This window comes from Excalfactoria chinensis, chromosome 24 (genome assembly GCF_039878825.1).
Source record: "Excalfactoria chinensis isolate bCotChi1 chromosome 24, bCotChi1.hap2, whole genome shotgun sequence".
NCBI classification, from domain to species: Eukaryota; Metazoa; Chordata; class Aves; order Galliformes; family Phasianidae; genus Excalfactoria; species Excalfactoria chinensis.
Genome location: NC_092848.1, coordinates 3475473 through 3496911, shown reverse-complemented (window position 1 = coordinate 3496911; position 21439 = coordinate 3475473). Strand labels below are relative to the sequence as shown.

Genomic DNA, 21439 nt, shown 5'->3' with positions numbered 1-21439 from the left:
CCGCTCGGACTACCGCTCCCGGCATGCCCCGCGGCCCGCCGCCCAGTCACAGCGCGCTTTCTTGTGGGGGTGCGGCAGCCGCCGAGGCCCCGTTTCAAGATGGCGGACGACAGTGAGACAGCAGTGAGGCGGCCGCCGGCGAAGCCTCATCGGCCGTCGGCGGAGGAGAACGACCACGAGCACTGCAGCGACTGCGAGAACGAAGCGGAGCGCGGCTCGAAGCGGGGGTGAGCGCGGCGTGGGGGCGGCGGCGGGGCCCATTGAGGTGGGCAGCGGCCGGGAAGTCGGCGCCGCTCCGCCCCTCGCGCGCGCTGATTGGCCGACAGATAATATCGCGCGCTGCGATTGAACGAGACGCCTGTCGATCGGCGCGGGGGCGGGGCCGTTTGGCGTCCATTCACTCCTATGTGAGAGCGTGTGCTGGAGCTGCGGAGCCGGGCCCGGATGGGGGTCGGAGGCCTCGGGGGGTCGTGCGGCTTCGTGCCGGGTTTGTTGTGCCGTGCTGTGTGCCGTGCTGTGTGCCGTGCTGCTGCTGCTGGCTCCGACTGCACGGCCGGGTCGGGGGGCACGAGGTGCGAAGTGATGGCGGTGACACGGGCTGTGATCTCAATCCATTCACACTGAGGTTTTGGCGCATCCGAGCCTGGCCAGGCTCCCACCTGCATCGTCTGAAGGGCTTTTCTCTGCCCGTCATCAGCATGTCGGGTAATAAATGTCGTGCAGGACGTACTGCAGAAGCTGTTTTGCAGCAGCACAGATGTGCGGTTCTGTTTTGTTTGCCTCCTGGGTGTGGCACCATGTCTCCTTGCAATGGGTTTAGCCACGCTTGGGAAGGTTTCTCTTTTGCTCTGCTCTATCGTGATTAGCTTTGCAGGAACCAGAGCCAAGCAGAGAGCAGGCACGGCATCCACTCATTGGCATCCACTCATTGGCATCCACTCATTGGCATCCACTCACTGTGCCTCCTCGGTGTGGTTTCCCAGTCCAGCTGTTCAGATGAATGGTGGCTGATGGGTGAGCCGTGGGTTAGGAAGCATTGGGTGCTGCTGAGCAAATCACAGAGTCATTACGTTTGGAGGAGTCCTCTAAGATCATCCAGTCCAACCCATCCCCACCGTGCCCACTCACGGAACATTAAGGCTGGAAAAGACCTCTAAGATCATCCAGTCACACCTCAACCCATCCTGATGCCCACTAACCGTATCCCCCAGTGCTACATCAGGGCACGAGGTGAGCACTGTCCCCAGCACAGGGCACAAAGGGGCTGTTTGGGAGCAGTGCTCAGGGCTGTCCCTCTGCCAGTGCCCAGCTCGTGCTCGCAGCCATCAGCTCTTGGCTCGGGGCTGTAGGAACCCAGCGCTATTACTGAGCGATAGCAGCACTTCCTTTCCTTTTAAGGACAGGAAAGAGGAATTGAGATCCCCCGCCCTGGTTCAGTGTCAGCGCTGGGAAGTGCCTCTCTTTGGTGAAGCACAGAGTTCATTTTCCAACAGAGAGTCGCACTTTCATGTTGATTCTCATTTCCTTTGTGTGGAAGCAGCGTTTTGTTGCTGTTTCTGGTTTGCTGCAGAACACATTGCGGTGATGGTGTGTTGCTGCCCTGCACTGTGACGTCCCTGCCAGCTGCCCGCCCCCACAGCCTAATGAGATTACCTGCACCCAATTAGCCACACACGTTCGTCAGGAGGATTTTCCAGTGTCTAAATGTGGGACAGACACAGCTCCTCATCTGTCACCTCTGATTTCTAAGCGCGGAGGAGTTTGAGGAGATGGAATCATGGTTTGGTGGGACCTTAAAGCTCATGCAGTTCACCTCCCCTTACCATGGGCTGGTTGCCAACCACCAGGTCAGGCTGCTTAGGGCCCATCCAGCCTGGCCTTTGGCACCTGTGAAACCTGTCCAGGTCCTTCTGGATGGAGTCCTTTCTGTGGTGTCAGCTGCACCACTCAGGCAGGCTGTGCCCGCAGTGACACCCTGCTGGCTGCCTCAGATCACCTCATCTTGTGCATTAACATCTCTTTCAAGAGTCGTTAAGGTTGGAGAAGACCTCCAAGATCACCAGGTCCCACCCCAACCCATCCTTGCTATGTCAGTAACCCACATCCCCAAGTGCTAAGATAGTTCTGGTAGTGCAGCCCTGTGTGCCTTTCTCCACCCATGTTATCTGTCAGAGCGGCTCTGGGGTTGACGAGATAGGAGAAGAAAAAGGCTGTGAGCACATCTGGGGGAGCCATGGGCTCTGGGCAGAGCTGTCTGTTGGCTGACAGATGGGATGGAGAGCAGCCCTGTGTGCTGCGATTGGGGATGTTTGCGATTCCGCAGGGCACGGGGGTTAATTTGGGGAGTTAGAGGGGATTGGGCACAGTATTTGTTTTGCTAAATGGACTTTAAAATAGACGACACCTCTAACCATTGGTATTTGCTTTGCTAAGTGGGTTTAAAATTGAACATCCCTCCAAGTGTGGCTGTGAGTCCCAAGGACTCAGGCATAGCTCCCATTCACCACATTACGTTTCCTCCGTGCTTTGCCTGATGGGCTGCATTCATTTCCCAGCTGAAATCTGCTTATGCAGAACACTCAGCTCTGATTTCCTCCTGCTCACAACATCTTCACTCATAAATCAGGGAGGATTTTCTCCCCTCTTCTACCTGTTGGTTAAATGATGCCACTGGGGCTGAACTCATTAGCAGGAGTTTGGACTGGAGCGATGCTGTGTGGGTCCCTGGACTGAGGATGTATCCACACACAGAGATCTCTTGGCTTTGCCAATGGGGTTTCTCCTGGTGTGGAAGCTGCTGGAGCCTCTAACCATGGGGGCAGGGAGCGCTTGGTCCTGGCCACCAGCTCAGGTGGCCACAGTGCATCCAGAGGTACCAACCTCAATGTTATGGTCCTCAGCTGGAAGACAAGGGAAGGAAGGGGGCTGTGAGGTCAGGGCATGGAACAAGGAGCTTTTATTGTCCTTTGGGTGTTTCAGAGACCGTGTAAGTGTCCCCAAAATAAAAGACACAAAACCAAACCAACCCAGAAGCTGCAGTGATGTTTCTTTTGTTCCTTAGTGGCTTGAGTCCAGCGAATGACAGCGGAGCCAAAAAGAAGAAAAAGAAACCAAAACGGAAGAAAGAAAAAGGAGGAGATCAGCCTGACCAGGCTCAGGACCAGCCAATGAAGGTGAGCAGCTCACACCTTTCAGAGCAATCAGAGTGATCCCAGTGCTGACACTGCCTGCTGTTGTTGTATTCAGCCACTTGGCTGCTTGAAAAGCCTTCAGATTTAGAGCGATTTGCTGGCTCGGTGCATGGGAATTCCCACTGCTGCGGGAGGTGTTGCTGCAGGGTGAATGCAGCCCGTAGCTGGGTATCAAAGCCAGCTCCACTGAAAGGCTCAGACTGGCGCCTCTCAGCTGCTCTTCCCGAAATCAGAGCAGGGATGGCAGGGAACGGCCACTCTGTGCCACCGAGCCCGGCTGCCAGCACAACAAACCCATTTTCCTACTCTTGGATGACATTCCCCCGTGTTGATTTTTGCTTAATTAACATAAGAACAGCAGCAGGGGCTGTCTGCCCCTCTTGGCTTTGCCCTGGACTAGCAGCCAGAGCCTTGGGAAGGAGCGTGGGGAGTGCAGGATTTGTCTGTACCCTATTGGTATCCCCCAGCCCTCCTCACGAGGAGCTGACACAGGCCTACAAGCTCAGCATCCTCATTTTGTCCTTTCTTTTTTTACCCTCAGGTCAACTCTCTGCCCGCTGAGAGGATCCAGGAGATTCAGAAAGCCATTGAGCTCTTCTCTGTAGGCCAGGGCCCTGCCAAAACCATGGAGGAGGCCAGCAAGCGCAGCTACCAGTTCTGGGACACGCAGCCGGTGCCCAAGCTCGGTACGTGCCCTGTAGCCCCCATGCTGTCCCAAGAAGCCTTCACAGGAGATGGGAGCATCATATGTTCTGAAGTTGCTGTGCCTGCAGATTGTCTGCACGATCTTCATGGGGCAGTTCCCAGCCCCTCTTGCTGCAGACACCGCGTTTGATTCCCTTTTCACTCTGTCAGCACCTGTCCGAGGCTTTGTTTGGTCTCAAAGGGCTGTTTGCTGGAAGTGATACCCAGCTTTGGTCCCTTTTTGTGCTTGTGCTGGGGAATCATTGTGGGATACTGCAGGCACGGGGTTACCGAGGCAGCAAAGCCTGGTTTGTGTTTGCCCCTTTCACCAGAGGATCCTGACGTGGCAAACATCGCTTCTGTGCCTGTAAACCCCATTAGGTGGGAGGTACAGTGTGAGAGGGGTGGGGAAGGAGAGGCACCAAACAGCCACAGTGCACCAAACTGCTGACTGTGCTCGGGCTGACTGCCCCGCTGCCCATCTCGGTGTTTTAGGCATGCAGTGTTACATGCACAAGGCTGTTCAGGGTCTGGTAGCAAGCAGCTTTTTGGGGCCAGATTTCAGATCTCTGCTCAAAGCAGAGGGCGCTGCCACGAGTGAGCGCTTCCAGAAGCAGAGATGTGACGGGAGCAGTTCTTGCTGTGGGCTTTGTTGGCCTCCTCATTGCCTGGAAACTTTTGGTGCCGTTTAAAGGCAGCTCCTCATCACTGGGGTGTGCTTCTCTTGACAGCCACGCTGCTGTGGCTGCTTTGCCTGAGGTGCAGAGTGCCCAGACAAGATGCCGTGGGGATGGTCAGACAAGATGCCGTGGGGATGGAGGTCATGTTCATAGTTCCCTGCTCTCTTCGGCAGGAGAAGTGGTGAACACCCACGGCCCCGTTGAACCAGACAAGGACAACATCCGCCAGGAGCCATACACTTTGCCCCAGGGCTTCACCTGGGATGCGCTGGACCTTGGGGACAGAGGCGTGGTGAGTAGGGGCAGCTCGGTGTGTGAGTCCCCATCGTGTAGTTCAGTGCTTGGACAGCTGGAAGTGACTTTTGGAGCGCTGAAGCCACACCAGAAGTGTTCTGGGTCCTGGTTCAGGGCTGCTGGCTTCAGCAGTTGAACGGTGCTGGTTGAATAATTCACTTGACCTCCTTGATCTCTCCTTTAGCTGAAGGAGCTGTACACGCTGCTGAACGAGAACTATGTGGAAGATGATGACAACATGTTCCGCTTCGACTACTCTCCTGAGTTCCTGCTGTGGTGAGTGGCAGAGCAGCCGCAGAGCAGGGGGTGCAGGATGCTGCGGGCTTAACCCCGGCCATGGCGCTGCAGCTGCTTTGCAGTGACCCAGAGCTGCAGGATGAAGGTGACTGCCAAGTAACGCTGCCAGCAGGAGCACTTGGAGACCTGTTACAGCTGAGCTGCTGTTTCCTCGGGGCGTTCATGAATTGAGGAATGCAGATTTCCTCCTGTGTCACCGGTGGCCTTGGCCAGAAGGTGCAGGAATGCCTCCCAGTGTTCCTGCACTGTCACTTTGTGGTTGCCTCTTTCCTCGTGCCTGGGTGTCTCAGTGGCCCAGAGCAGGTTTTGGGGTGTCCCAGGGAGGTCGTAGGCAGCAGGAGGTGCGTGTAGGACCTTGGGTGTGCTGTGACCACCGATGTGTGTCTCTTCTCCAGGGCGCTGCGTCCCCCAGGCTGGCTGCCCCAGTGGCACTGTGGTGTCAGAGTGGTCTCCAGCAAGAAGCTGGTTGGGTTTATCAGCGCGATTCCTGCCACCATCCACATCTACGAGACGTAAGTGCTGCTCAGATGAGTTTCTCATCCTGCCCCTTGGTGGCATTCCAGGGCAATGGCCTTCAGCCATGGAGGTGCTTGGCTGCTTGGAGGACAAGATGGGGATATATAGGATGGGCTGCAAGGGTGCCATGTATCTATCAGCCCTGAGGGCTGTTTTCACCACAAGTGAGATCAGCGAGGAGCTCTGCCCTACAGAAATCCTCCAGGGCTGGTTGGAGACCATATTTCCTGGGAAAACTTTGTGTGGCAGCTTCAAGGAGAGCTCTCCAAAGCCAGGCCTTCCCCTTGGCCTCCCATGGGACCCGTCTGTGTCTCAGGGGAGCTGGAATTAAATTGCTCAGGGCGTTGGACCCCGGTCAGCACAGTCAGGTCTCACGCTCTGCATTATTTCCTTCCTCAGAGAGAAGAAGATGGTGGAGATAAACTTCCTGTGTGTCCACAAAAAGCTGCGCTCAAAACGAGTGGCTCCGGTCCTGATCCGCGAGATCACGCGGAGGGTTCACCTGGAGGGGATCTTTCAGGCTGTTTACACAGCAGGAGTGGTGCTGCCAAAGCCTGTGGGGACATGCAGGTGAGCTCCAGTTCTCTGACAAGATTTAGGACCGATGAAGAGCTCTGCAGACCGCCCCTTGCCGTGCTGCGTAGGATGGGGATGGCTGCACTTATCGGTGTGGGACTCCCTGGGGCAGCACACGACAACCCCAGCCCAGGTTTCTCCTCCCTGCAGTGTCCTTCGGGGATTAATCCAGCAGCTTAAGCTTAAGCTGCTCCTTTATCACAAGGCTGGAGGCTCTGCTGCACACGCTCTTGTTTTTCTCTCTGGCAACTCCTGGCCAACCCCTTTGCAGTGTTCTTGCTTGCCCTCTCATGGCAGCTTTGAGAACCTTATGCTCCTTCTCGCTGCCCAGGAACAATCTCCCCCAGCAGATGTGTTTGTGCAGGTACTGGCACCGCTCCCTGAATCCTCGGAAACTCATCGAGGTCAAATTCTCCCACCTGAGCAGGAACATGACTATGCAACGCACCATGAAGCTTTACCGGTTGCCCGAGGTGGGTGAGCTGGGAGTTGGGCACGCACAGACCTCAGCTGAGGCTGAATCCTCTGCATGGAGAAATAGCATCGGCTTATGTAGTAAATGGCTTTATCAAGCCACTGGGTTTTATTGAGTCATTGCTTATTTTACCTGGGTACCTGCATTTTGAGGGCAAATCCTCACAACCAGAGGACCCCTGTGATCTTTTGTTTCGCGCTGACTCATATCCCGTCCTCCTGGTAGAACAGGAATGCAGATGTGACAGCCTTCATCTGTCCAAACAGCCTCACGGTGACCTGGAGTTGGGTCAGTCCCTCACTCCTCACTCACACCGATGGGTTCTGTCACCGCAGTTCTCCTGCTGGGGAACTTCCCCCATCTGGATAGAGGAGACAAACAAAGCATTCAGGTTGCCACCACCTGCCCTGCCCTTGTTTGTTTCCTTCTGGTTGTGGGAGCTGCTTGTTTCATTTGGAGAAGGCTGTTTTTCTTTGTTTTGAGCAGAAAGTCTGACCCACATCTCAGCTCAGAGGCATCTGGGGGGTGAAGGCATTCCTTTGGGGACAAAGCTGCCCTTTAAGTGGTGCAAATGACTTCTGCTTTCTGCAGACCCCCAAGACTCCCGGCTTGCGGCCGATGGAGCACAAAGACATCCCTGCAGTGCACAAGCTCCTGACTGAGTACCTGAAACATTTCCACCTGACGCCCGTCATGAGCCGAGAGGAGGTGGAGCACTGGTTCCTACCTCAGGAGAACATCATCGACACCTTCGTGGTGGAGGTGAGGGGGGGGAACGAGGCAGGGCTGTTGTCTTGGGGTCGTGTTGGTGTGAGCTGCTGCAGGTGCTGCTTCCCATGCAGGGGCTGCCCCAGCTCTCAGTGAGCTCTTAGAGTCATGGTACCGTTTGAGTCCAACCCCAACCCATCCCCACTGTGCCCACTCCCAACACCATTACGGTTGGAACAGACCTCTGGGATCACCAGGTCCCAAACCATCCCCACCATGTACATCAACCACGTCCCCAGGTGCCACATCTCCACATTTTTATGGCAGGGAAACTAAAAGGGCATTTGCAGAGGAGGCAGAAATGCAGTGATATGTATGAAACCCAGTCCAAGGCCGTAACTTCAAACCCATCCATACACCCATACATGTACAGCAGTCTGAAACTGAAAACCCCATGTGGAAATGTAGGGAGTTTCACCCCTCCAGGAAGGAGCTGGCTGGTCCAAGAGCAGAGGATAGAACAGATCGGCGCCCCCATTCTATAGTTTAAAGGCTCTGGGCAGGCTTTAACCCAGTCCTTACCCACTGTGGTGATACACCTTTGACTTTCAGAGCGCCCCAGGGGAGGTGACAGACTTCCTGAGCTTCTACACGCTGCCCTCCACCATCATGAACCACCCGACCCACAAGAGCCTGAAAGCTGCTTACTCCTTCTACAACGTCCACACCAAAACGCCTCTCATCGACCTCATGAGCGACGCTCTCATCCTCGCCAAGTCGGTGAGCACAGCGGGGCTGGGCAGCATGGAGCCTCATCATCCTCATTATTTGGGGTGCAGAGGGCTGGGGGGGGGGGGGGGGATCAGGAAGTGAAACACACACGGGAGAACTGACCAGCACAGAAGCTGATGGCTTTTTGTTTTGCTCGTGCAGAAAGGATTTGACGTCTTCAATGCACTGGATCTCATGGAAAACAAAACTTTCCTGGAGAAGCTGAAGTTTGGGATCGGGGACGGGAACCTGCAGTATTACCTGTACAATTGGAAATGTCCCAGCATGGCACCGGAGAAGGTGAGTGGGGTCCTCCAGCCCAGAGGACGTATGGGACAGGCTCCAGAGGTGGGGATCTGCTGCTTAGAGGAGGTTGTGGGCTGGCAGATACACACCAGTGGGCACAGCAGTCCCTTCTCTGTGTCTGCCGCAGTGCAGCGCTATGGGCTATGTGTCAGCCTGGTGCAGGACACCATGGTGGGACAATACCAACAAGGGCCCCTCTGGAGGAAGCAGAACTGCTCCACCACACAGCGTTGTGGGTCAGCATCCATCCCACTCACTGGGAGTCCTGTGTGGGTTGGGAACCATTACTGGGAGCAGCCCTGGAGAGCCAGGATCCATCCTGCTGTGTAGCACCGTGCTCCTGCAGGCTGCCCATGTGGCATCGCGACAGCTCATTAATACTTCTGGCATTCATTAGGATCTCTGCCCTCCCGAAGGCAGGAGAGCCTGCAGGCAGCTCGTTAGAGGTGTGGGGTCTGACAGGTGTGGAATTAGGGATTTCTGCCACCTCCTGCAGCCGTGAATTCTGGGCTGATCGGAGTCATGCAGCACCCACAGGGTACAAATCCACGCACCTCAGTGCAGCTCCATCACTGAGCTCCCAGAGATCTCTGCAGAGCTGTTTGAGCAGCTCCTCACCGGGAGAGCTGGTGGCTTTGGGGCTGGAGCCCTCCCAGCAGCAATAGTGAGGGAGTTGCATCCATCTGGGCTGGGTTGGAGGTAGCAGATGGTCACTTGTTGCTTGCAACCCATATCTCTTTGCTCCCCAGGTCGGACTGGTGTTGCAGTAAGTGACCCTGTGAGGATGGCGCGGTGTCAGTGAGGAGCCTGGCCCGGCTGAACGTGGCCCCACGTGGAAGTGAGCCAGCCCTGCCAGCCCTGCCCGATGTCACCGACTGCATCCCCAGGCACTGGCAGTGCTCTCCTTTGTTTTGAATTAATTGCATCCTCCTAAAGACGTGATCAAGGGAATGTAACTGCTGAAACTAGCTCATGATTGGCATATAATGGAATTAACGGGTGAATAATAAAAGTATATATTATATATATATTTTAAATCTTTCCTGTTCCAAACTGGCACGAGTGCATTCAGCTGCTGAAGGCCACTACCTGCTCCTTGGTGCCATCCCGCCCTGCTCGGGAACACCTCGATGTTTGGTTTTAAGGGCTATTTGTGCGAGCAATGCCTTGTCCCTTCTCCTCCCCAGCCTCGGAGTCTCAAACCCTCAGTGCTCACCATGGCGAAGATGCAGGGGACCCAGCTTGGAGCACATCCTCATCTGCCACCCCATGCCACCTCAACACGCTGTGCTTGGATGCTTTTCTCTCCACGCCATCCAAGTCTGGTCTGCATGCCCTACAACGTGCCATCAGCCTTCCTGGGGGCTCGGCCTCTCCCACCACCTGCGTGCCTCCTGCACAGGCTCAGAATCAGGATCAGATTCTTCCATGGAAGCCTTTTTCCCAAGAAGACGTCTGTTTCCATCAGCCCATCGCTCTCAATCTCCACGCCAAAGGTTTCCAAAGCTGCACGTGTCCATCTATGCACTCCCAGTGTCCCTGTCTCCCTACTATGCAAGCAGCTCTGCATCCTCTCCTGTGCCCCACTGAGCCAAGAGCCGCCCTGCAGCGGTGATGGGGACATCAGCTACGAGCACAGAGCTGGGAGCATGTGGGACTTTCTGGGGCTGCAGGACAATGGGGTGAATCAGGCTCCAACAAATCCCCAGCACTGGGGAGAGCATCAGAAAAGGGGGCTCGGCCATTTTCCCCTGCATCTCTTCCTTAGTCCCCAAAGCCACCCCCTGCAGGTGACAGCAGGTGACGGGGACGCGGCGCAGGCTGTTCAATAAACCTTTATTAGACCCACTGGGCACTGGGTGCAAATCTCTGTCAACGGTTCTTGAGCACCAAACCATTTGGGGGGTCAGCGCCATGGCTGTGGTGGCAGGGTCCCCTTGGGGACATTGTAGCAGGCACCATCCCTGCAGCCCAAAGGAGTCGGGATGGAGCTGGTGAAGCTGCTGGCACCATCATGTCCCTGCAGATGCACTGGGAACGTGGTGGCTGGGCCACCCTGTCCTGGTTGTCACCATGTCCCCATCTCCTCCTAGTCTCAGCCAGAGGGGAAAAGTGGGGTGAGAATGCCAACAAATGGGACACAGGCAGGGTCCCCTTCCCCACTGGGGACCCCAGGCAGCCCTGCTTTCACCCAGGCTGGAGAGCAGCGTCCCCATCCTGTCTCAGCAGGATGCCCTGAACCCCATGGAGGAGCACGTTGGCCATGGGGACATCATGGCCTTTTGCACGTGACGTGCACAAAGAGCGTGGCAGGGGACAGGGATGCGCCGTCCTTGGAGAGCAGATGGACGTGGCGGTAACCTGGGGACAGAGTAGACATTGAGTAGGAGACGTGGGGTTGTCCCCTCCCCCAGTAGGGGGGCACCCACCTTCCCTCATGCTGCCCAGCGGCAGCGTGAACTGCCCCACAAAGTCATTGCAGGAGGTGCTGTCGTGGTCCTCCACCACAAAGCGCACCAAGGCCAGCTCAGGGACCTGCAGCTGGAACGTGAGAGTCTCCTCCCAGCGTGGGTTGAAACCTAAGGGATGCGTCAGGGTGGTCATTGCCCAGGGAATGGGGTACACTGGGAGCAGGCTGAGATGTACTGGGGGTATGGGGACCATACTGGGGCCACTTGAAATGGACCGGGTGGAATGGGATGGGATCGGGGTTATACTGGAGGAAAAGGTGGGACCAGGCTGGGTTATATTAAAAGAAATGGGGACCATAATGGGACCAGGCTGAGGTGTACTGGGAGGAACGGGGACCATAACGGGACCAGTTTGACCTGCACTGTGAGGAATGGGGACTATAATGGGATCACCGTTGTTGCTCCTGTAGGCCGTTTGCTGCTTGCTGCAGTCTGCTGTCACCCCATAGATCTCCACCCTAACAAAGGGGTCCACGATGGAGCTGAGCTTCTCCCGGTTCAGCTTTGGCAGCTGCTGTGCTGTGATGACCTGGGGACAGTGGGGGAGCAGGGTGGCACCGTGGGGTCCCCGTGGGAAGGGACATTGGGAAGGGGTGGCAGGTGGTACATAGCTGGGTATGGGGTTGATGTCACCCATATGGGATGCAGGAGTAGGGGACCCTCACCCTGATGCGCAACACGAGGGGGCGGGGGCTGCAACTGTGGGGGCTGCGCAGGAATTGGGGTTTCAGCACGTAACCACAGCCCCCATTGCCCAGGAAGCGCCCGGTGTTCAGGTCCATCTCATAGCCTGGAGTCTGGAAGTTGAGGGCCACTGTAGGGACAGAGATGGGGCCATTGGGGTGGATGTTGGTTCTCAGGGGACACAGGGGGCTGGGGGCTCACCCAGCTGGCAGCCGGCATTCCACATCTCCTGGGGGTTGTAGTTGGAGGAGGTCATCTTCAATCCCAAAGGGTAGACACGGCTCAGCTGCTGGGAGGTGTAGCGCACAAACGTGGGGCCTGAATGGGACAGTTGATTGGGGTGGGGGCCACATGGGTGCCCTAGACCTCAAAACCTGACCCCAAAACCCATCCCCAAACTTCAGACCCCGACCTTGAGTCTGGATCCCAGTGGACCCCAAAGCTGGCACTTAATCCCAACCCCAGACCTGATCCCAGACGCACATGCTGCACCCAACACCAGATCCCAAATGTTGACCTTGCTACCAAAGCCCCCATTCCCACCAGTCCTGAGCACCCTGTCCCAATCCCCCAACCCAACCCATGGGCCACCTCAGCAGCCCAGAACTACACTCTGTGTCCTGGAGAGGCCAGAGCAGCTCTGTCCTCATCTCTGTCCCCAACCCCATCCCCATCCCACTGCCCTCACCTGCCTCCCTGATGAGCTTCCGGGCCTTCCTCTCGCTGAAGGAGGACATCTCATAGGGCTGGGGGTTCTGTAGGGCCTGGGCCAGGCCGGGGAAAGGGGTGGCCTGGCAGTATACCACCATGGCTGACAGCTCTGGGGCCACATGCGATGCATCTTTGGCCTGTGGAGCCACCCCAAAGTGATGGAGACCCAAAAACAATGGACAACCCAAGGTGTTAGAGACCCCAAAGCAACAGACAACTCAAAGTAATGGACAATCCAAAGCAACGGACATCCCAAGATGTTAGTCCAAAGCAATGGACAGCCTAAGATGATAGAGACCCCAGGGAGATGGAGAACCCAAAGCAATGGGCAATCTAAAATGCTCGTGGCCCCAAGGTGATGGAGACCCCAAAAAACTGACAACCTGTAGCCTGTCCTCTTCCTCTGTCTCCTCTTCATCCTCTTCATCCAGGATGGAGGTGACACCACAGGGCTCACGTTGCAGCTCTGACAACTTCTTGCCCTTCACCAGGACCTTCCCCTTCAGTTGCTGCAGGATGAAGGGCTGAGCTGAGGGCTGCTTGGTGACATGGGGACACCACAACAGATGGCCTTACCTCCGGGGACGGGAGGACACTGGGGTCCTGTCCTTCCAGGGGCTGTGTCAGCAGCATGTCCCCAAGGATGGCCTTCATGTGCCGTGCCATGGTGGCCTGCTGCTCTACACCACAGTGGTTCTCCAGCGAGAGGATGACGGGGTATGGTGATTGCTAGGAGATGGGGATGGGCAGCACTGAGCAGCAGCACCCAATGCCCAACCCAGGGCTGATGGCACCAGCCTTACCTTGAAGGCGTGATCACGGATAGCCTCGATGACATCACGGAAGAGGATTTTGGAGGTGAATGCATGGCCATGGCAGATGACAGGTTCCCCATCGGGACCCTCCCAGCAGTCCAGCTCCACACAACGGCATCCCATCATCAGTGCCCTACACCGCAGGATGAGTCTCCATGTCACCCCATGTCACTCACATCATCCAGTGAGTCCCCATGTCACCCAGTCCACCACCTCTGGATCAGTACTTGTGTCACCCAGGTCAACTTGCCACCTCATGGCACCCACCTGACATAGGCTTCGGTGCTGCTGGTGCCCCCAATCTGGTTGCGGGTCAGGTAGGTGTTATGGGACGAGGAGATGAAGTAGTGGCACAGCGGCTGGTTCATGTCCTGGTGTACCTGGGTATGCTCCTGGTTGAGGATGTCACCAGCAGCTGACAGGAGGTACATCGTGAAGCCATCCAGTGTCATCAGCTCCTGCTGACGGGCTGGGGGATGTGACAAAGGTGGCACCTCATGGGTTGTCCCCATATGGATGTCCCTTGGCTCACTCCTGGTACTGTGGCACCCAGAAGACATGCAAGTCCCATTCATTGAGTGCCTTCCATCCCTTCTATGCCTTGACCACCATGGATGTGGCATGGTGGCATCCACAAGTCTTGGAGGTCCTCTGCCCCCACCCCAATGTCCCCCCACTTGACAGGGCACCAAGGCACAAATGTCCCCTTGGTGTCCCATCTCCCCCTGCTGTCCCCTGGCATATACAACCTTTGGGTTGGCACAATGGCACACAAGGCACATGGAAATCCCTTGGTGTATTTCCCACATCCTGCTGGTTACAGGGACATGGGGGTGACTGCTCCCAACCTGCTGCCCCATGGCAGTGCCACATTCACCCTTGGGATGGCACTAGGGCACAAGGAGGTCTCTTCATGTCCATCCCAACCTTCATGTCCACAACCAAGATGGGGCAAGGTCACCCGCATGGAAGGGTGAGGGACAAAGGGACAAAGGGACAAAGGGACACTCTTTCCAGCCCTGGAGAACCTCAAGCCCACCTCGTGGCCACCATGAGTACCCACGTCACCATGGCACCCATTCTGCCCTTCAGCCACCCACCCTCCAGTGGGGTCACCCCCATCCCTACCCTTCTCGTTGAGCTCATGGGCACAGATGATGGCACAGGCCTGGTGTAGGGTGCCCTCCTCGCCCTGATCCTTCAGGAAATCCCTCAGCTCCTCGGCTGACAACACGCAGTCCTCACCCGAATAGCGCCCAAAAAGCTCCTCCAGCTCTGGGCGCCGCAGTAGTCGCCGGCAGAAGTCCTCCAGCTCCCGGTCCTCCAACCGCCCATCACCAGAGTGGTCACATTCCTATTGGGACAGCAGCCATTGACCCTAACCCCAAAGGATCCACCTGGGCTGGGATGTGTTTGGGAGTTCCAGCTACCCAGGGGCACCCAGTGAATGCGCTGGTCCCATTGGGTGTCTTCCATCTCTTCACTGCCTTGACCTCCATGGATGTGGCACGGTGACACCCAACAATTCTTTGTCCTCATCCCAATGTCCCCCATCTTGGGACCTCATGGGTCACCTTGGGGTTGTGTGGGTCATGTTCTTCTGTCATTGTTCCCAGCCCCCAGTCCCCTGGGTTATGGAGTCGTGTGGGTCGTGTCCCCCCTGTCATCATCCCTAGCCCTCTATCCTCTGGATTAGGCTGGTTGGTGACAGACAGGGACATCGGGTGACAGAGGGTACCTTGAAGAGCTGGTGGGCGTAGGCGTTGTCCATGTGGATGTTGGCCATGTGCAGCATGATCTGCACCTCCTGAAAGCACATCCTGTTGTCCTTGTCCTTATCGGCACGCTGCAGCATGCCATGGATCCAGCTGTGCTGTGCTAAGGAAAGCACCCAAAACTGTCCCCAAGTTGTCCCCAAGACAACCCCAAGATGTCCTTAAACTGTCCCCAAGGTGTCCCCAACATGTTCCCAACGTTTCCCCATTCTATCCTTAGGATCTCCCCAAGCTGTCCCCAAAGTGGTGTCCCCAAGGTGTCCCAAGCTGTCCACAGGAGGCCTCCAAGATATAGCCAGGCTGTCCCCAAGATGTCCACAAACATTCCCAGCATGTTCCCAGACTGTCCCCAGGCTGTCCCTAACATGTCCCCAGGCTGTCCCCAACATGTCCCCAAGCTGCCCTCAGTCTGTCCCCAGCATGTCCCCAAAATGTCCCCATGATGTCTCCAGGCTGTCCATGAGATGTCACTAAGATGTCCTCAGGCTGTGCCCAAACTGTCCCCAAGCTGTCCCCATCATGTCCCCACGACATCCCCTGGCTGTCCATGGGATGTCCCTGGATGTGTCCCCAGGACCCCTGCTGACCCCATAGGATACTGCTCGAGCCTCTCTTGCTGGCTCATGCCCCGCAGTCGCCCCCGCAACGTGCGGAGCCCCCGCACCCAGCTCAGCACCACGTCCTCATCCCGTGCCCCCAGGTCCAGGCTCCTGCGCCCGCCCTCGAAGGTGATGGTGAAGCAGTTCTGCTCAGGGATGGCACAGCCGTACCGGCGCAGCCCCTCTGAATGGTGCCCCCGGTGCACTGACACAATGTGTGCAACAGAGACTGCGGGGACACAAAGGGGTGGCTCTGGTGAGCATCACATGGGGACACCAGAGCCAACAAACCCATGGACTGAGCCAATGACTTGAATCCCAAGCAAGACAGAGAGGAGACGGGAGGAAATGGGAGGAGATGGGATGCAATGGGATCAAATGGGAAGCACTGAGATGCAATGGGATCAAATGGGAAGCACTGAGATGCAATGGGATGCAATAGGAGCCAAAGAGATGCAATGGGATACACTGAGAGGCACTGGGATGCAGTGGGATGCAATAGGAGCCAAAGGGATGCAATGGGATACACTGGGAAGCACTGGGATGCAATGGGATGCATTAGGGTACGCTGGGATGCAATGGGATGCAATAGAAGCCAAAGGGATGCAATGGGACACACTGGGAGGCACTGGAATGCAATAGGATGCAATAGGGTACGTTGGGATGCAATGGGATGCAATAGAAGCCAAAGGGATGCAATGGGACACACTGGGAGGCACTGGGATGCAATAGGATGCAATAGGGTACGTTGGGATGCAATGGGATGCAATAGAAGCCAAAGGGATGCAATGGGATACACTGGGATGCAATGGGATGCAATAGCATATGTTGGGATGCAATGGGATGCAATAGGAGCCAAAGGGATGCAATGGGATACACTGTAAGACACTCAGATGCAATGGGATGCAATGGGGTATGTTGGAATGAAATGGGAAGCAATGGGATGTGTGGGAACCCAATGGGATGCAATGGGATACTCTGGGAAGGACTGGGATGCAATGGGATATGCTGGGATGAAATGGGAGGCAACAGGATATGTTGAAAGGCAATGGGGTATGTTGGGAGGGACTTGTGATGCAATGGAATGCAATGGGATGTGCTGGGAGGCACTGGGATACACTGGGATGCAATGGCAAATGCTGGGAGGCGCTGGGATGCAATGAGATAGAATGAGATACATGGGGAGGCACTGGGATACAATGGGAGGCCATGGGAGGCAATGGGATGCAGTGGAACACAATGAGAGGCAATGACATATACTTGGTTGCACTGGGATGCAATGGAATACAATGGGTTACTCTGAGATGCACTGGGATGCAATGGGATGCATTGGAATACACTGGGAGGCAGCAGAATGCAATGGGATACACTGGGATGCAACAAAATGCAACAGGATGCAATGGAAGGCAATGGGATATGCTGGATGACACTGGAATGCCACAGAATTCAATGAGAGACACAGGAATCCAATGGGAGGCACTGGGATGCAATGGGATATAGCGTGATGCAATGGGAGGGAAAGAGACACAATGAGATGCAATGGGGTAAGCTGGGTGGCACTCGGATGCAATGGGATGCACTGTGAGGCACTGGAATGCAATGGGATCCACTGGGGTACAATGGGATGCACTGGGAGGCACTGGGATGCAGTGGGATACAATGGGGTATGCTGGGAGGCAATGGGATCCAACAGGATGCAATGGGATGTTATGGAATGCAATGGGATACACTGGGAGGCACTGGGATGCAGCGGGTTACTCTTGGATGCAATGGGATACACTGGGAGGCACTGGGAGGCAATGGGATGCAATGGGAAGCACTGGGAGGCAATGGGAGGTGCTGGTGATGGAATACACTGGATGCAGTGGAAGGCACTGAGATACACCAGGATGCAATGAGGTACAGTGGGATGCAATAGGATACACAGGGTGCAGGAAGGCAATGGAATAAAGCAGAATGCAACAGGATGCACTGGGAGGCACTGGGAGCAGTGGGTTACTCCTGGATGCAATGGGATACACTGGGAGGCAATGGGATACAATGGGAGGCACTGGTCCATGGCTGGAGGGGCAAAACATGTTTTCAGATGGGGACCACAGGGCATCACCAAGTGGGGTCCCAGGCTGGGGTCCGGGTCCCGTGTGAGGTCTGGGTTAGGCTGCAGGTTAGGGTTAGGATTAGCCCACATGGCCATACTGGGGGCCATGGCAAACCTACACCAGTGTCCCCAGCCCTGGGGGCCAGGCCCATTGCCAGCACTCACAGCTGTGTTTGGAGGGCACGCGCCCAAAGCGCCGCTCAGACACCACGGTGATCCCGTCCTCCTGCAGGCGGTACAGCCGCTCCTTCGCCCGCCGCGACCTCACCTTGCGCAGCAGGGAGCCCTGCAGCATCAGCTGGAGGTCCTCGTCCTCATACAGCCCTGTAGGGGGACAGCGTGGGACAGGGTGATGTGGGATGGGGTGGGTGGGAGGGAATTGAGTGGGGTGGGAAAGGGGATGGGGATGGCATGGGGTGGGATGGGGTGGGATGGCATGGGGATGGGACAGACAAGATGGGGTGGGATGGGAAGGGATGAGATGGGGATGAAATGTGTGGGGTAAGGCACTGTGGGGTGGGCTGCGTTGGAGAGAGGTGGGATGGGGTTGGGGGTGGGTTGTGGATGGGGATGAGGTAGCATGGGGATGGGGCAGAGAGGATGGGGTGGAATGGGATGATGGGGATGGGGATTGGGGTGGGGATGGGGATGGGATGAGAGACATCAACAGCAAGATGTAATGGGATGGAACAGGACAGATATGACAGGATGGGTCTGATGGAATGGGAGAGATATGATGGGATAGGACAGACAGGACAGGGTGACACGGGATGGGGCAGAAGGGATGGGGTGGGGTGGAGTGGGGTTGGACAAACATGATGAGATGGCACAGAAAGGACGGGACAGATAACATGGGACAGGACAGACATGGGATGGGATGGGACAGCATGCACAGTATAGGACAATGGTTTGAAATGGGATGGATGACAGCACAGGCAGAACACGATGGGACAAGTCCAGGTAAGATGAGATAGGAGTGGGGAAAGGACAGATGAGATGAGATGAACATGTCAGGATGGGATGGGGTGGGATAGGGCAAGACATATGGGATGAGACCAGATGGGATGGGATAGATGGGATGGGATGGGATGGGATAGATGGGATGGAATGGGATGGGATGGGATGGATGGGATGGGATGGGATGGGATGGGATGGGATGGGATGGGATGGGATGGGATGGGATGGGATGGGATGGGATGGATGGGATGGGATGGATGGGATGGGATGGGATGGGATGGGATGGGATGGGATGGGATGGGATGGGATGGGATGGGATGGGATGGGATGGGATGGGATGGGATGGGATGGATGGGATGGGACAAGCCACTGCCATCAGCTCCTCTTACACTGTGCAGCCAGAGGGATGGGACACGGCCAAGCAGCGGACACAGAGCTGTGCTCACACTGCAGAGCTCTCAGCCAGGGCTGTGCAATGCCAGCAAAGCCGCTGCAATCCAGTGTGGGAGCACCAGGAGCAGGGCTGCCACCCCCCCTCTCCCGGCCCCAGCCCTGTCCATAGGCTGGCAGTGGCTGCACACCCAGCCTGACGGGACATTTCCGTCCATTCTCCATGAAATTATTTCCTCCTTTTTATTTATTTTTTGGAACCACTCCTTAAGAGCAGCCCCAGCGGCCACACACCCCTCCTGGGGTGGGAAAGGGCTGTTCCTGACCATGGGGAATGCAGACCATGAGGACCCCCAAATGTGGGAACTCCCAAACACTGGACCCCCAACTATAGGTACCCCTCACCACAGGGATACTCCTGACCATAGGGACCCTCAATCATGGGGAACTCCAACCATGGGGATCCCTGATCATGGAGACCCCCAACTATGGGAAGCCATGACTGTGGACACCCCTGACCGTGGGGACCCCGCTGACCAGAGGGAACTTCAACCACATGGAAACTCCAACTATGGGGACTTGTGACCATTGGGACCCCTGACCACAGGGATGTCCAATCATGGGGAAACTGCAGGCACGGGGACCTCCAACCATTAGACCCAAAGTCATCGGGACCACCTGACCATGGGGAAACTCCATCCATGGGAATCCCCAACCGTTGGACCTCCAACCATGGGGACCACTGACCATGGGGACCCCCGTTACCATGAGAAACTGTGACTATGGGGACCCCCAACCATGTGGACCCTTACCATGATGACCCCCAACCACTGGATCCCAACCATGGAGACCCCCGACCATGGGGAACTCCCCCACCCAGGTGGGCTCCCAACTATGGGGACCCTGACAATGGGTGACCCCCCGACCATGAAGGCCCCCAAACCACAGAGACCACCAACCATTGGACTCCAAACCAGTGACTCCCCTGACCACCACGACCCCCAGCCATGGGGACTCCCAACCATGGGGAACCCCTCCAACTGTCGGACCCCCCAACCAACTATAGGGACCCTAAGCATGGGGTACTCTCCAGACCGCGGGGACCCCCAACTATGGGGAAATCCGTGAATCCTCCAACCAATGGATGCCCAACCATAGGGACTCCCCTGACCCCCAGCCATGGGGACCCCCAACCACAGAGAACTCCAACCAAGGAGACCCCTGACCACGGGAACCTCTGACCACGGGGAACCCACCCAACCTTCGGACCTCCCCCAACCACACGGACCCCCAACTACTGCTGACCACGGAGCCCCCCAACCAAGGAGACTCCCCCACCCTTCGGGACCTGCAATGGAGACCCCCGATCCCGGCACTCACCCAACTTCTTTAAGACCCCCCCTCTGTGCTCGGGGCGGGATCGTGTCCTCCGCCCGCAGATCATGGTGCGGTGCTCCCGGGGCCGTGCGGGGGAGGAGCGGGGCGGTCCGGGGAGGAGCCGGCAGGGAGCCCGGGGGTTGGGTTTGGGTTTGGGTTGGGTTTGGGTTTGGGTTTGGGGTGGATTTGGGGTGGGTTTGGGTTTGGGTTGAGTTTGGGTTTGCAGTGGAGATCTTGGCTCGGGGGGGCGGGGGGAAGTTGCACGTTGCACGCACATACGTGTGTGTGTGCAGCCATATGCACGCGTGTGCACGCACATCCATGTGTGTACGTGTGTGTGCATGCACGCCCGTGCAGCCGCATCCCCCCCCCCCCCCATCCCGCACCGTCTCGGGGTGAACAAACAGCGCTGGCTGAGCGAAACCCCCCCGACCCCCCCGCTATTGTCCGCGGGATGACGCGCAGGGAAGGAATGCGGAGGGGGGGGGGCAGGGGGGGCGATGCTGCGCTGCCACAGCGCCTTGTCCCCGTGCTGTCCCCATCCCCCTGCCCGGCCCTGTACCCTGTCCCTATATTCTGTGCCTGTACCCCGACCCCATACCCTGTCCCTTTATTCTGACCCCATGTCCTACCCCATCACAGTCCCCATACCGTCCCTATACTGTCCCCATACTGTCCCTATACTGTCCCCATGTCCCGTCCCCATACCGTCCTTATACTATCCCTATACCGTCCCTATACTGTCCCCACGTACCGTCCCTATATCGTCCCTATACTGTCCCCATACCGTCCCTATACTGTCCCCATGTCCTGTCCCCATACCGTCCCCATGTCCTGTCCCCATACCGTCCCTATACTGTCCCCACGTCCTCTCCCCATACTGTCCCCATACCGTCCCTATACTATCCCTATACTGTCCCCATCCCGTCCCGTCCCCACTCCCCTCCCTCTCTCCGTCCCCCCGTGTTGCCCCTCGGGGTCCCCCCCCGCCCCGCCCCGCGCTGTTCCTCCCCGCAGCCGGCAGGGGGCGCCACAGCGCACGTTCCCCGTTCTCCCATTGGCTG

General features: G+C 56.9%; 2 protein-coding genes across 4 annotated transcripts; one reads left to right on the top strand and one right to left on the bottom strand.

Moving 5' to 3' along the window:
* The first annotated feature begins 17 nt into the window (after positions 1-17).
* Positions 18-10361, top strand: NMT1 (N-myristoyltransferase 1). 2 transcript variants are annotated; one of them, XR_011905824.1, is made up of 13 exons: positions 18-227; positions 3062-3173; positions 3733-3877; positions 4729-4847; positions 5034-5125; positions 5542-5658; positions 6062-6232; positions 6603-6711; positions 7305-7475; positions 8034-8201; positions 8355-8492; positions 9248-9497; positions 9686-10347. XR_011905824.1 is itself a non-coding variant. In XM_072356531.1 (12 exons), the coding sequence occupies exons 1-12, from the start codon at positions 100-102 to the stop codon at positions 9266-9268; spliced, it is 1491 nt and encodes a 496-aa protein (XP_072212632.1). In that variant the 5' UTR covers positions 18-99; the 3' UTR covers positions 9269-10361. The 2 variants fall into 2 exon arrangements, 1 of the variants encoding a protein (XP_072212632.1); XM_072356531.1 differs by having other exon boundaries at positions 9248-10361.
* Positions 10318-20853, bottom strand: PLCD3 (phospholipase C delta 3). 2 transcript variants are annotated; one of them, XM_072356529.1, is made up of 15 exons: positions 20379-20853; positions 17817-17975; positions 15554-15782; positions 14918-15047; positions 14308-14533; positions 13447-13648; positions 13168-13312; positions 12941-13093; positions 12745-12873; positions 12342-12501; positions 11855-11971; positions 11635-11783; positions 11363-11498; positions 10928-11077; positions 10318-10859 (listed from the first exon to the last, which is right to left on the bottom strand). In XM_072356529.1, the coding sequence occupies exons 1-15, from the start codon at positions 20752-20754 to the stop codon at positions 10771-10773; spliced, it is 2550 nt and encodes an 849-aa protein (XP_072212630.1). In that variant the 5' UTR covers positions 20755-20853; the 3' UTR covers positions 10318-10770. The 2 variants fall into 2 exon arrangements, with proteins under 2 accessions (XP_072212630.1, XP_072212631.1); XM_072356530.1 differs by having other exon boundaries at positions 12748-12873; positions 20379-20851.
* Positions 20854-21439: the final 586 nt, after the last annotated feature.